Below are 15,664 nucleotides of genomic sequence, written 5' to 3' on the forward strand. Positions count from 1 at the left end.
CATTCCTAGAATGGGATCTATACTACCTAGAATACATATTTTTCTTTCATGGAGGTGGAACCCCATTGCCACACCGAGAGCACAGAGATAAAACTGTGAAACGTAATGACAACTCTTACATATCTGGCCCAGATACCACATAGGAGGCACTAATAAATGGTATTCTTCACCATTTTATTAGTCACTAGTTCCACTGCAAATGTTGCCCCTCCTACCCATGATGTGTGCCTTTTGAGAAAGCTGGGTGAACAGGCATTTTTACAGTATATTTCCTCTCTTTGTTTTTAGTGCTACCACTACTGACTTCAGCTCCTTGATGCACTCAAAGGTATTGTCATAGGTAGTATCTTCTGAGCTACACTCTCTTCTCATGCAGGAACCATCAGAGCAGAGTCCACACAGCTCTGCAACAAACTGCTGTTTCCTTTATTTCAAACAGGTAGTGGTTGTTGGCAGAGAGTACGTATTGCAGAATGTTCTGCTTTGTATTTAACCTGTCAGCCCAAATCAAGCTGGGCAACGCTAGCTCTGTAGTGTTTGTTGTACTTATTGCTGGAGATCCTGAGATCTAGTCAGCAAGCTAACAATCCCATATGGCTTCTAGCAAGTTCAGATATGATCTTTTATTGTCTAGATATTGCCAGCTTCTGCAGCTGAGACATCTCGCTTACTGGAACAACCTACACATATCACAGAGTCATAGCCTGTAGCAAGGAATCTTTAAGATTCTCCTGTGTGGCAGAGTGATAAGACCTATGCTTATCATAATTTGACTTTTAATATCACTTTGAAATAAAAACAGGTTGGTGGGGTTTTTTAAATCTACTTTTTCCCAGTGTAAAGTTTACAGCTGAAATTTTAGTGGTTTTTTTTTTTTTTTTTCCCAAAATCCCCCTACCCATGACCTTTACAAAGCCTCATCAATGCTAATCTAAGTGACCCTAGGAACATAAGAAAGGCTAATCCAAAGGCATTTTCCTCCCTACAGAGTATGAATGGTGTGCACATGATAGCCAACGCTATTGGAACGATGAATTCTAAGAGCAATGGGCAGTGCCTACCTCAGGTAAGGAGATGATAGACCCGGGGTAGGGTGGGGTGAAGGAAAAGAGAGACATGAACATCACCTGCTCCCCACTGTTTCATATTTGTTCCTTGTAAGCTGTGTTACATTGAATCATTCTGCATCATCTTACAGCAGTCATGGCTTGGCCTTTTGTTAGTTCTTAGTCCCATTTAGATGCCCCCAGTACAGGTATTTTCAGAAGACACACTCGCACACACCCCACCACCCCAATGGCTAGTAGAATTCATCTAGCTTTACATCCAGTACTGTGACTGCAAGTTTGCCTTCTTATTTGGCTGTTCTACCCACTTCATTTTTGCAAAGCCTCCTTGGAAAATAGACCAACTCAAAAATAACAAACCCTGACAGACAATATCCTACTCAGAACTAAACCAGCAGTAGGCATGGACTCTTCAGCCAGTTCGCTAGGTAGTCTTAGTATCCACATTTTTGTCTTGCCAAATATCCACCCTCCAAATCCCCCGTTACATCAGTCCATTCCAGTATTTCTACTTCTCTTAAGTAGATCCAAGATCTCTTAAGTTGATGTCCAGAAAGATTAGGCTAAAATCAACACATGAATTTGCATTCAGAGTTCAAAAGAATCTGCGCGTACATTTCCAAAAAAAAGGCTAATGCACTGGTCCTGATAATTAATTTCCTCTTATACCCATTTCCCATACACATTCAGTGGTTATTTTGTAACAAATATACTTGCTTCACTTTTAACCTACAGGGATTTTAGCCAGGGTACCCTCACAATGATGAACCTGTAGCATGACTGATTTTACCATATAAACCTAAATCCAAATTAATAAATTTAAGAAATCTATTTGAGCCATTTGCTGCCTTTTTCCTGATCCTAAATTACAGCTTTGGGTTGCATGTGCCATGCCTTGAAGTGCTGTACCTTTTTTTCCAGTACAAAAACTTGATTTACCAACATGGAGACCTTCCTGTCACTGCTAAGAAAGCTTCTTTTGGAGCAATATTCTCCTACAGCATTTTCTTCCTTACTCCCATTGCCCAGCCTTTTCATGCCATTTCTGAGACTTTTAGCACACCGTTCCTAATTAGAGGCCCTGAGCCAGTATAAGTGCAAAAAGTCCACCAAGCATTTGTCTGGTGGCTGCTCATAAGCCTCAAGGATTATGGATTCCTGCTGCTGCAGTGCTGGCATCCCACCCCTGCAGCCCACAAAGGCTTTTGGTATCCGCTGGGATTCCAGTCAGAACTAGAGCTGGCCCAAACCATTGCCAGAAGTCTGATTACTGTTTGCCCTACATTTCTGCCACAGACCAGGCAATTTCAGGCCCCCGGACAGGTTTCTAGTTCTGATCCCAGCTAATCACTGTGAAGAAAAAACTGCCCTCTCTTACAGAAACCTGTTGTTTCTCTGGGACCAGTATCACCATGGCATTAGAGCAAGTTGGGCTGCTGTTCTGATCACCTGCTTTCTTTGGTGAATGTATCTCCTCACAGGCTCAGATACTGGTCCTGCCTCCTAAGCCCTCAGAACTGGGCCTGAGCACTAAGTACCGGTATCAGACCAGACATGACCACATGGTCTGTAAATGCCTCTCACTGAGTATCTCCTACGCGGCAACCATTGGAGGACTGACAACCATCATAGGGACTTCCACTAGCCTCATATTCTTAGAACATTTCAACAAGTAAGTCATGTTGCTGTTGTGTGGGAATGGTGATTGGGTTATTATCATATCTGTGGCTTTCCCCATGGATTATTTACTACCTCAAGGAACCCTTGTAAGACAGTGTCTCTGAAGGCAATTTTGTTTCCTCCTCTACTCTAATGTTATTACTAGTGGTTAATGGTTGAAAGGGGGAGCTTAATACATATCCGTGTCTTTCTCCCATGCAGAATAAAAATTCCTCAGCATGTGGTAACATTTAAGTTTCTTTAGCAACTTCTTTTGATTTTACAAACTGATTATTATGAAGCCAGCAGGCACCCTGGAAGATTAAGCATTAAAGCCATGAAGATATAGCGAAGAAGACAAAGAGAAATATAAAAGAAAAAATGTCATCAAATCAGCTTCAAGTTGTTCTATGGGTTTTAGACTGTGAGTTCTTATAGTGAACTTAGAGGCATCAGCAGTGCTACTTGACTGCTCAACATGTAGTGCAAAATAGAATCTTAGAAACACAGAATGGTAGGGCTTGGCAGGGACCCCTGGAGATCATCTTGTCCAGCCCCCTGCTTGAGCAGGCACACCTAGAGCAGGGGCACAGGAACGCATCCAGGAGGGTTTTGAATATCTCCAGGGAAGGAGACTCCACAACCTCCCTGGGCAGCCTGTTCCCCTGCTCTGGCACCCTCACAGGAAATAAGTTTTTTCTCGTATTGAGGTGGAACTTCCTGTGTTCCAACTTGTGCCCATTGCCCCTTGTCCTGTCATTGGGCACTATTGAAGAGAGTCTAGTCCCATCGTCCTGACACCCACCCTCTAGATATTTATAGGTATTGATGAGATTCCCCCTCAGTCTTCTCTTCTCCAGGCTGAACAAATCCAAGTCTCTCAGCCTTTCCTCATAAGGGAGATGCTCCAGTCCACTGATCATCTCGGTTGCTCTCCACTGGACTTGCTCAAGCAGTTGAGCAGGTTGCTCAAAGCCCCATCTAACCTGGCCTTGAACACTTCCAGGCATGGGGCATCCACAACTTCTCCCAGGCAACCTGTTCCAGTATGTCACCACCCTCACCGTAAATAATTTCTTCCTAATATCTAATCTAAATCTACCTTCTTTCAGTTCAAAGCCATTACCCCTTGTCCTATCACTACACGCCCTTGTAAAAAGTCCATCTCCAGCTTTATTGTAGGCCCTCTTCAGGTACTGGAGGGATGCTGTAAGGTCTCTCCAGAGCCTTCTCTACTCCAGGCTGAACAACCCCAACTCTCTCAGCCTGCCTTCACAGGAGAAGTGCTCCAGCCCTCTGATCATCTTTGCGGCCCTCCTCTGGACTCACTCCAACAGGTCCATGTCTTTCCTGTGCTGAAAACTCCAGAGCTGAAAGCAGTACTCCAGGTAGGGTCTCACGAGAGCAGCATAAAGGGGGAGAATGACCTCCCTTGACCTGCTGGCCACATTTCTTTTGATGAAGCCCAGGATACATTTGACTTTCTGGGCTGCAAGCACACATTGCTGCGTCACGTTGAGTTTCTCATCAGCTAGTGCCCCCAAGTCCTTCTCCTCAGGGCTGCTCTCTGCAGCCCAGCCTGTATTTGTGCTTGGGATTGCCTCAACCCATGTAGGCCCTTGTACTTGGCCTTGTTGAACTTCACGAGGTTCACACAGGCCCACCTCTCAAGCCTGTCAAGGTCCCTCTCAATGGCATCCCTTCCCTCTAGTGTGTTGAATGCACCACACAGCTTTTTGTCATTTGCAAACTTCCTGAGGGTGTACTCAATCCCACTGTCCATGTCACTGACAAAGATGTTAAACAGCACTGGTCCTAATACTGACCCGTGAGGAATGCCACTCATCACTGGTCTTCACTTGCACATGGAGCCATTGACCGCAACTTGTTGAGTGCAAACATCCAGCCAAGTCCTTATCCACTGAGTGGTCCATCTGTTAAATCCATGTCTCTCCAATTTAGAGACAAGGATATTGTGCAGGACAGTGTCAAATGCTTTGCACAAGCCCAGGTAGATGATGTCAGTCACTATCTCCTTATCCACCATGCTGTAACCCTGTTGTTGAAGGCCACCAGACTTATCAGGAGTGATTTGCCCTTAGTGAAGCCATGTTGGCTGTCACCTATCACCCCCTTATTTCTCATGTGCCTTAGCATAGTTTCCAGGAGCATCTGCTCCATGATCTTGCTGGGCACAGAGAGGAGACTTAGAGGACTGTAGTTTCCTGGGTCTTCCTTTTTTCCCTTTTTAAAAATGAGGGTTATGTTTCCCCTTTTCCAGTCAGTGGGAGCTTCATTGGACTGCCACAACTTCTCAAATATGATGGATTGGCTTAGCAACTTCATCCACCAGTTCCCTTAGGATCCACAGATGCATCTCATGGGGTCCCATGGGCTTGTGCCCCTTGAGGTTCCTTAGGTGGTCTCGAACCTGATCTTGTCCTACATTGGGCAGTTCTTCATTCTCCCAGTCACTGCCTTTGCCTTCTGAGACTTGGGTGGTGTGGCTTGAGCACCTGCTGGTGAAGACTGAGACAAAAAAGTCGTTGAGTACCTCAGCCTCCTCCATATCCCGTGTAACCAGGTCTCCCGTTTCCTTCCAGAGAGGGCCCACATTTTCTCCAGTCTTCCTTTGTCACCAACTTATCTATAGAAGCTTTTCTTGTTGCCCTTGATGTCCCTGGCAGGATTTAATTCTCTCAGGGCTTTAGCTTTCCTAACCTGATCCCTGGCTTCTCAGACAATTTCTCTGTATTCCTCCCAGGCTACCTGTCCTTGCTTCCACCTTCTGTAGGCTTTTTTTTTTTCGTGTGTGTTTGAGTTTGTTCAGGAGCTCCTTGTTCATCCATGCAGGCTTCTTGGCATTTTTGCCTGAGTTCCTCTTTGTTGGGACGCATTGCTGCTGAGCTTGGAAGAGGTGATCCTTGAATATTAGCCAACCCTTCTTTCCTCCAGGACTTAATTCCATGGTACTCTACCAAAGAGACCTCTGAAGAGGCCAAAGTCTACTCTCCTGAAGTTCAGGGTAGGGAATTGTGCACCCTCCTTGGTGCCCTAAGGATCCTGAACATCCTCATTTCATGGTCACTGCAGCCAAGGCTGTCCATGAGCTTCAAATTCCCCACCAGCCTCTCCTTGTTGGTGAGAAAAAGGTCCAGCATAGCACCTTTCCTTGTTGGCTCCTCTATCGCTTGGAGAAGTGAACATTCCAGGAACCTCCCAGATTGCTTATGCCCTGCTGCGTTGTCCCTCCAACAGATATCGGGGTGGTTGAAGACCTCCATGAGGACCAGGGTTTTTGAACATGATGCTGCTCCTATCTGTCTGTAGAGGGTCTTATCAATTCATTCCTCCTGGTTGGGTGGCCTGTAACAGACCCCCACTATAATGTCACTTGTCCCTGCCCTCCCTTTAATCCTGAACCATAAACTCTGGGTCAGGTCCTCACCCATCCCCAGGCAAGCTCCATGCACTCCAGCTGGTCATTGACATAGAGGGTGACACCCCGTGCTCATTTCCACTGCCTGTCCTTCCTAAAGAGCCTGTGTCTTTCCATTCCAACACTCCAGACATAGGAGCCATCTCCATGATGCCAATAAGATCAAAGCCCTGCAGGCATGTGCATGTATCTAACTCCTCGTTTATTCCCCATACTACGTGCATTTGCATAGAGGCATTTAAGTTGGGCCCCTGAGGAAGCTGACTGGCTTGAATGGCTGGAATTCCCTTGTGCTGCTCTTCAGGCGCTCTCCTGATGACCTGTGATCCTTCTGCAGGCTCTGGGCATGTATTGCTGGCACTGGTATCAGACTGGTAGGAATGGGATGGATTGACGTTCTCCTGCCCTGGCAACTTTAGAGCCTTCTTCACCAGCTTGTCAAGCCTATGACCAAAGATGCTCTTTCCTTCTCTGACAGACGGACCCCATCAGCCCCTAGTAGACCAGGTTTCTCAAAGCGAGTCCCACAGTCTAAGTAGATGAACCCCTGGTTGTGGCCCCAGTCCTGTAACCATTTGTTGATTTTCCAGATCCAACTGGCCCTTTCAAATCCCTTCCCTTTGACCAGGAGGACTGATGACAAAACTACCTGCATTTCAGAGTCCCTTGCTGCTACTCCCAGGGCTCTGTAATCCTTCTTGATACTCCTCAGACTGCTCCTGGCTGTATCATGGGTGTCCACATGAAAGAACAGCAGCGGATAATAGTCAATGGACTGTATGATGCTTGGTAGTCTCTGTGACATTCTGATAGGAGCACCTGGTAAGCAGCAGACCTCTCTAGAGAGTGCATCAGGTCGGCAAATGGGTGCCTCCGTACCTCTCACAAGAGAGTTGCCTACTACTATTGCCTTTTCATAATTGTGCTGGTTGTTATACAGGGAACAGATCAGGCTGCCTTACTCAGCTCCAGCGTCTCTCCTGGTATGACAGGTCTTTCCTCTTTAGTCTGCAGAGTGGTGAAGTGGTCCTGCAAGGGCACCTCAGGCTTTGGGAGTCTCTTCCTCCTGCTGGTCCTTGCTGTTGCAACTGTCCATTCTTGTGCATTATTGGGTCCCCTCCCTTTTGTGTGTGCCAGTGGAGAAGTTTTTGGCTGTTTGGCTGTGGGGTGTGAGTCCACTGCAGATTGCGCTCAGAACCAGCTATCTAACCCCTTCTCACCCTCCCCGATATGACGCAGCCTTCTCACCGCCTCCTGCAGCTCAGCCACCTGCTGCAGGAGATCCTCCATCTGGGCACAACGTTTGCAGGCAGGTCTGCTCCTGTCCCTGCCCCAGGAGAAAGGGCTAGGCACTTCCTACAGTCTGAGGTCTGCAGTGCAGCCTGTCTCTTCAGCAGCTCCATCTAGGTGGAAGCATTGGCCACCGCTGGGGTAGATAGTGCAGACTCCTCCCCAGTCAGAGCTGCAGCCTTTGCTCTCAGATGAGCACCCACCATTTTGCCTTGAGGGTCAGGTAGGATGAGTGCCCTTAACCTGTGCAGATAGCCACAGAATGGTGCCCAGTTGCTGGGTAATGTGTACTTCAAGTCTCCCGGTTGGCCAGTGGAATGCCCCTCCTTCAAAGAGGTGCCCTCTTTTGAGTGCCCTCCCGTGCAAACTGCCATGCCATGCCCTGGAATTTATTTAAAATAAATAAACTTAGAAACATGGCCTTACACCTTTACTTCAGAGCAGATGGAAAGCAGCTCTCTGATCCACTAAGTATTTAATTTATCATATATGCCCAGGGCTCTCAAAGACATGAATGCTACCTCTGTCAGAAGGCTGGTGGTAGCTCTCCTCATGCACAGACATGCGTCCAAGCTCAAACCTGATTCTGATCACCTACTGCTGCCACTCCTGCCATGGTAGCCTGCATTTCTCTCTGTGAAATAGTGGTAGCAAAGAAAACTAATTTTGGAAGCCATCCTTAACCCAAGGATTTGGATTTTACAGAATCTCCAAAGATCTTGCTGTTACGACAGTTCCACCAAATGTACACATTAGACATCTTTGTCAGAGGCCAGCAGAATATAGTCATTATTTTTGTGGTCCACGATAAAACATACAAAGAGATTCTGGGTGAAATCATTCTGAAGTCTGCCAACACTAAAAAGAGCTTTAACAAAAACCACAGGTAGGGTCAGAATTTCACTCCTGGTAACTCCAAGGGTTTTTGAAGCTGGCTTGGCAGCCCAGACCATCTGGTCTTAAGGGTGTGAAGTGTTATGTGGCTCATCGGTTGGTCAGGATGTCAACAATTGACATTCTTTAGCAATTGGTTTCACGATGCACATGTAATGCAGCTGTTGTAAATACATACCGATGCAATTTTTCTATCACGCCATGACAAATCTATTTACATATATATTTGTGCACGTATATATTTGTGCGCATCTATGCATACTGGAGGTGCCTGTCCATTTACTGTACTAACAACTTGTGGATCCTTGGTTTCCTTTACAGCCACTACCCAAATGCTGAAGTGGTGAATTTTGGAACCTGGTTTTTGTTCAGTTTCCCCATCTCCCTCATCATGTTGGTCCTGACTTGGTTCTGGATGCATTGGCTCTTCTTGGGTTGCAAGTGAGTGCATGTTGTTCAAGATGCAGGGATAATGAAAGCGGGGCATTTGTGGCTCCTCTAGGACATTTCATAAAGGTGTTCCCAGCTGCAAATGACAAAAACTAAGGCACAACTTCCTTCTTCTTGCCAGAACTATTACCAGAGGAAATCTTATTGCTTAGCAGTGCTGCATAGACGGCAGTGTACAGTATTGCTGCTTTAGAGTAAAGTGCCTAGGTATTGCTGATGGAAATCCTTGCGATGCATTCAACTGATTTTTGACTCTCATGACCATGAGGATCCCGTTGTGGACCACAAATCTTGCTATAAGTTCTTTTGGAAAAGTACAGCTTAAAAGATGAATAGAAAAATAACTGCAAGTCAACAAGTCACTTTTCAGATCTGCCCCCAGCACAATGAAATTAATGTAAGACCACTTAAAATAAAAAGTACACAGACTCCATATATATTTCTTTTTAAAATGGAAAGGACTCTCAGCCTAAGAGATTAATATCTTTTGATACCAGTAAGTCCCTTAGTCCCAAAATAAGAACAAGGCTCAGTCTCCTAGTTCATTTGTACCATGTATTTTCTTTGCAGAGGCACTTAGCAAAGTTAATGAAAATGGACTAAATGTGTGCATTTAGAGTGAATTAGTTAATCTGCATTAAATTGTGGTGCAGATACATTTACTCAGAATTAAAGTGTCCTTAATCTGATTTAGTTTACTCTTAAAAGTAAGCTGAACTGACATCACTAATTTATTTCACCTAAGACAATTAATAAAATGATAATGACTTCTGCTTGCTGCTGACCTTGACTAGATTTGAAGAGGTAATTTAGAGGTGAATAGCTCCATGTCCTTCTCTCAGTCAGCCTCCTGAGCCTTGTAGTTCCAAATTAAAAGGCTAAAATAAGTCCTTTTTTTAAAAAAAAAAAAATCTTGAGATGAAACAGGCCCTAACATGACCCCTTTCTTTTTTTTTTTTAAATAAATATAATTGAAATTCCGCATTGCATCCAAGACCTCATGCTGATTAATGTTGTTCTAAATAACACCAGAGACTGAAGCATTATCGACTTTTTGAGAAGTACTGGTTGATTCCAACCCTCCTTAATCTCTGACTCCGGTTCAGTGCAGTTCATTAAAGAACATACTATGTTAGAAACTTGGCTACAATACTGTGCCTTCACATCCTCCTAAGCTTAGAAACACTTATAACATGTTGAAACAGCTGCCTAATGCCTGTGCATAAATGTTTACTGAATTCCCATGACGTTCTTGTTCTTTTCCTAGGAAGCCCAGCGTCATCAATCTGTTCTTACTTGGGCCAGTTGGAACAACATGTCACACTTGCTTTTTAGGCTCTAGACTAGGTCAAAGGGGAAGGATAATGGACCCACCAAACATTTTTTGTCAGCAGAGCTAAGAGTAAAATCATTACTATAGAAATGGCCATTATAAACCATAAAGCTCTTCTCTTCCAGCAGCTGCATTACTGCTGGTGGATTTTACTGGAGTCTAACAGTTTGCAAGGAAATTTAAATACTTATAGGTGCAAGGCAGTGCTAAGTGCACTAAAACCAAGTGTCACATAGGTGCCCATTTACAATGAAATGAAAAGCCTGTTTAAGACTTTCTGTTACCCAGGCAGGGTCTGCCTCCATCTTGAACTACGCAAACTCCTTTGAGAATCTTGCCATAACCAGACACAAGGAGGGAGATTGTAGTCCATGGTTTGGCCAGTGCTATGGCATGGATCTCTAGTAGGGTGCCAAATGAGATATTAAAATAGCGGAAACTATAAAAGCAGGCCATTGTGCTTCCATGGTACTTCAGTCACTGAAGTCCCTGATGCTGCAGTCTATATTACACTGGCTGAGCTGCAGATGTTTCTCAACCCATCGCACACACCTCTGTGATATTTGGTACGGCTGAAGAGGAAAAGCAGAGATCTGTTGCTCAAAGCACAGGAAAGTAATGGTACTGGAAAGAAGAAAAGGAAAAGGTTAAAGGGAGCTTGCAAGTATCTTAATTTCAATTAGAAATGTCCAGGCTTTGTTACAGTATGAAGGCAATCTGAATAAACTAAGGACTTAACCTAATTTTCATACAAATGTATAGCAGGTTTAAATATATTCAGCTATGAAATGTGCTTATGCTTCTATGTCCCTGGCAGAAGTACAGGCATCTTTTCACCAGGACAAAACAGTAGGCTGAGTGCCTTGACCTCTGTGGCAGAGGCAATTTGGTGTTACACTGATTGTGCCTGGTTTAACAACAGCTAGTACTAGTAGAAGCAGACAGGTCGTGAAAGGCATTGGATCCTCAGCACAGCTTTCCCCCTTTCCTTACAGTGAATCCTGAATATTCAAGTCAAACCTTGGCTCAGAAGCCAGACCGGGACTCATATATGTTGGATACCCTTGATCCCACTGGGAAGCATATAGTTCCCCATTAAAAAAATCTATTGATAGTTGGCCTCTGTCACAGTCTTTCCATGTGATGATAGAAGTTAGCCATAGCCTTTGGACGTTTCTGGTCACCACCAGCTGCTTGAGGAAGCCTACACAAAGGGAGCACAGGCACAACTCAGGACAGCTCAGTGATACCAGTCAGTATTAGTCCGAGCACATTCCCTACTCTGTCTAGGATTGAATCTCAGATCTGGAAACTAGACTACGCAAAGCTCCCATGCAATAATTTCCCTTCTGATTGCCATCAGGCCTTGCCCCAGTTACATCTTCTCCCAACAGCCTCTGGCAACTGGAATTTTCAGTTTGCCTCGTTGCTGTTATTTTTCATTACTTTTTTTTTCACTCAATATCCGTGTCTAATTTTACTGTGCTATCTACTTTAGTTTTAGAGAGACCTGTTCTGTGAGCAAGAAGAAGAAGACCAAACGGGAAGAAATGTCAGAGAAAAGAATTCAAGAAGAATATAAGAAACTGGGAAATGTTAGGTAAAACGGACCTGCCTTCCTCAGGAATTTGGCTCTCTAGGCAGGGCCATCTTTTCATATTGCCTTCTGTGTTGCCTCTGGTTCATGTAGATTAAACTGTCAGCTCTTTCTCCTCCTTTCCAGGATAGGAGTAGAACTAAATACAAAAATGAAATAAAAATCAAAGACTTTGTTACAAGCAGGCATTTATTTACTCCTTTATTTATTTCTAAAGAAAAAGGAAATAAAAGGAAAGATTCAGGTTTATGCCAAGGTCCAAAGGTCATCTGAGTCAAGGGTTGTCTCTACTTTTGAACTAAATCATTAAAACACCCCGCTTCCCAATTCAGACACATACTTATTTTGGTGGATAGAAGTTCACTGTTAGCAAAGGCTTTGCAGGTATCTCCCACACCATGACATGTGCAGCCCTCCCAGCTGCCCATAATCTATAAAAATCATGGTGGCAAGAAATGCCTCTTGAAAATATTATTTTGCAAGATTTTAATTTTCAAAAGGCATGATACCTCATAAAGTCCATTCTTCCCAAAACATTTTTGTGTTGTTCAGCTGAAATGTTGACAGATCAACTTGCTGAATATGATCAGCTCTGAACCTAGACTGTTGTTCAGGCTGTGCCTAAATATGAAACCATACTTAATTTACATCTATCCTGAATTAAACCTCAGTACCCTCAAGTCACCTTATATTTATTCCATGTGTTCAAAATATCTATGCTAATTTACAATGTCATTTGCTCTTATGCTTTTCACACTTTTAAAAAACGCAATAGAAAGTGTTTACAATGGAATAGTAACACGAGCTTTACCTTGTTAACACATTTAATCAGATAATAATGCAGATACAAAACAGGCATCCATAAATATTTTCCTCCAGGTCTTGTCCATGAATGATTGAATTGCAAATACAGATGGATATTTTTGGCCTATTTTTACTGGGATTAGATGATTCTCAGCTGGGAGCCAAATGTAGAATTCTTTAATTCAAACTAATCTTCTTTTCCATTTTCTGTTATGTTTTCTATCCTTGTTTTGGAAGCAATTTCTACTTTCTTACTTCTGGAATTTGCTCTCAGGTTTTCAGGCAGACCTTGGATTTAATTCCTAGCTTTTTTTTTTCCCTTGCTTTTATTTCTAGCTATCCTGAGATGGTGACTGGGCTTTTCTTCGTTCTGATGACCTTGCTTTGGTTTACTCGTGAGCCTGGCTTTGTACCAGGATGGTCATCTTTTTTTGAGAAGTAAGTGAAATTCCCTAAACAACTGTGAAGGAATATGGCCTTGCGTCGTCTGACTTTCTGCAATAATTTTTGGCCTTAAAACATCAGCCACTTTTGAAGAAGTGGTGAAAAATGAAGTCTTTATTCAAAAATAAGGATTTTTGCTTTTTAAACTACACCTGGTCACATGGCAGCAAATTGTATTCTTTCTCAGTAAACATAGTGAATTAAGTAGAGAAAGTAAAATAAACATTTCAAAGGTAAAAATATAGGAGGGTCAGATTCTGAAGTTAAAACATTTTAGTGCATTCATGGAAAAGCTGTCACTGGAATAGACTGCAAATATAATTCAAGATTTTTAAAATTTGAAATAATATTTTTGACAAAAAGTGCATTTTTTAAGATAGATTTTATCAAGAAAATGTCAATTTCAATGAAATATTACACAGAATAGTGACTGAAGCAAATAGTTGTTCTTTTAAGTAATGTTGAAACAAATTATAATAAAACTAACTATAACACACAATGCATATCAAAGAATAAGTGATTCAAATTTAGATTATCTTTACATTTCTACTGTATAATTTTTTTTAATCCTAATTTTGACAGAAAACCGATTTCTAATATTGGAATTTCCTAAGGACCTCTGGAGCTTGCCACTCCACAAAATACTTTCACGGAATGAGTTCTAAACATTTAATTTAAAATCAATTTACAGTTCATTTGTAAAGGATCACTTGGGTTTGGCTTTTCCCCAGAATGTGTTTACTGTTTCTTGCTTCTAGTAAATACACTCTCTTTCTGTACCTCCGAGTTAATAGGTTTGTAAGCCAAAAGCTATTTCTTTTTTTCACTGGGATGTTAAAAATTGTTGAGCAGTGATTGAAGTTTGCTACAGGAGTCAGGTTAATAAATGGGAAAAAAATCCAATTTGTATCCTTGATATGCAGACATATTTTTCTGTTAGTAAGACTTCAGATGTGGAAATACAACTTCAGCTGCAACAATTTGCTTGGAGCCATGTACTTTGTTTGGAAATGTTTCTGTTAGTGTGTTTTTATTATAATCTCACTGTTTCTTTCCTAGGAAAGGTTACCGGACTGATGCCACTGTCTCTGTATTCCTTGGCTTTCTTCTCTTCCTGATTCCAGCAAAAAAGCCATGTTTTGGAAAAAGGGAAAAAGGTGAGGAAGATGCAGCAAGAAAGAGATCTAGCACACTTTCCAGTGCTTTTAATGACATTTTTATGTTCTCATAAAATGTTTCAAGAAGAGATTTTTATTACGGAAGGTCAGGTTTCAGTTTCTCCTCTGATACCAGCCCTTCCCACATCAACCCCCCCTCTTTTTCTTTTTTTGTTGCTTTAATTCATATTGTCTCATCCAGCAGATTAGAAACAAATCTTTTACCCAAGGCCACTATCTCTTCTGTGTTCCCAGATTTATCAGAATTTAGGACTAAGTTTTAGGAAAGGTTCACACAGAGTTCCATATAGCAAACTATAATGCAGATGTCTGCAAAATCATTTAAAGATAAGCTCTAGTAAATAATTTGGTCATCACTCATACAACAGAAATCATTGATAATGCCATAAAATAAACATAAAAGGGGTCAGTAAGTGTCAGACAAAGCTCCAATTTTGTGTAATTCTTCTCTCACAGTCTTCGTGATAATAATAATGATGGTTATTTCACATTCATGTTTGGGTAGCACTCAGTAGTATTGATCAGTTTGCTGTGCCAGGCATTCAGCAGTCCTGTATGAATATAGAATTACCTGTATGGAGTCTTATGTAGAGATTGCAAAGGTATACAGATATGTTGGGTTTTTTTTTTTAAACTGACCTATATTATGCAGCATTTAGGAAAAATTACACTCTCTAACTCCTACTTCAAGAAAATACTCAGGCATCAAAAAACCCAATGTCCTCAGATACAACCTAGGGGCATAAATGCACTTTATCAAACTTTGTGGCCTACTGGAGAGAAAAAATGCCCCTTGAGAAAATAACCCCATTATAACTCCAGCCTTGCAGTCTACAGATAATTTGCACGTGCATATACACAACAGAGCAGTCCCTCAAAAAGCTGTAAAATTTAACAGGGGGGTTTATAATTATTCACATCAACAGAGCAGCCAAGGGGAAGTCGGGATATTTTGAATTAATATGCTGCATTTTCTGAGGCTGAGCTGATCGCAGAAGTAGCCAATGTGCTGCTTCTTCACCTCTCTCACAGATAGTTCTCAAGATAACTCCCATGGATATTATATTATTCCTGCTAGTATGAAAAATATTAAGATCTTTGCAAAAAGGCTAACGTAATACTGGTCACATGCTTTATTTTGATATAGGAGATGGTGAAACGTCAACAGACGTTAACACACTGGATCCCATCATTACTTGGAAGGACTTCCAGAAGACCATGCCCTGGGAGATTGTAGTGTTGGTTGGAGGAGGTTATGCCTTAGCAGCTGGATGCAAGGTACTAATTTAGATTTTTTTATTCTCCTTCCTAAGAAAAATTACAACCATGGACTTTAGCCCTTTGTATGCTTCACAGTTTGGATTTACAGTGTAGATACTTTCAAGTTTGTACATAACCTAGTCCCCACTCCTTGCACCCAATGGACAGCTATCTAGCTAACAAAAAGATGGTTAGGGCTCAAGTCAATTGTGTAAGCATCTGTCATTTCAGATGCTTTAAAATATCTAG

General features: G+C 42.4%; 1 protein-coding gene across 2 annotated transcripts in view; it reads left to right on the plus strand.

Annotated features, from left to right (window-relative positions):
• The window catches only part of SLC13A4 (solute carrier family 13 member 4), a 32,833-nt gene that overhangs the window by 12,576 nt on the left and 4,593 nt on the right, over positions 1–15,664 (plus strand). For both annotated transcript variants that reach the window (XM_064457612.1, XM_009501022.2), the window contains 8 exons: positions 289–328; positions 989–1,066; positions 2,549–2,739; positions 8,671–8,790; positions 11,631–11,732; positions 12,870–12,971; positions 14,037–14,134; positions 15,303–15,433. In XM_064457612.1, the coding sequence (XP_064313682.1) occupies positions 289–328; positions 989–1,066; positions 2,549–2,739; positions 8,671–8,790; positions 11,631–11,732; positions 12,870–12,971; positions 14,037–14,134; positions 15,303–15,433 (862 nt within the window). The remainder of the gene's footprint in view (positions 1–288; positions 329–988; positions 1,067–2,548; positions 2,740–8,670; positions 8,791–11,630; positions 11,733–12,869; positions 12,972–14,036; positions 14,135–15,302; positions 15,434–15,664) is intronic.

This window comes from Phalacrocorax carbo, chromosome 1 (assembly GCF_963921805.1).
Source record: "Phalacrocorax carbo chromosome 1, bPhaCar2.1, whole genome shotgun sequence".
Taxonomy (NCBI): Eukaryota; Metazoa; Chordata; class Aves; order Suliformes; family Phalacrocoracidae; genus Phalacrocorax; species Phalacrocorax carbo.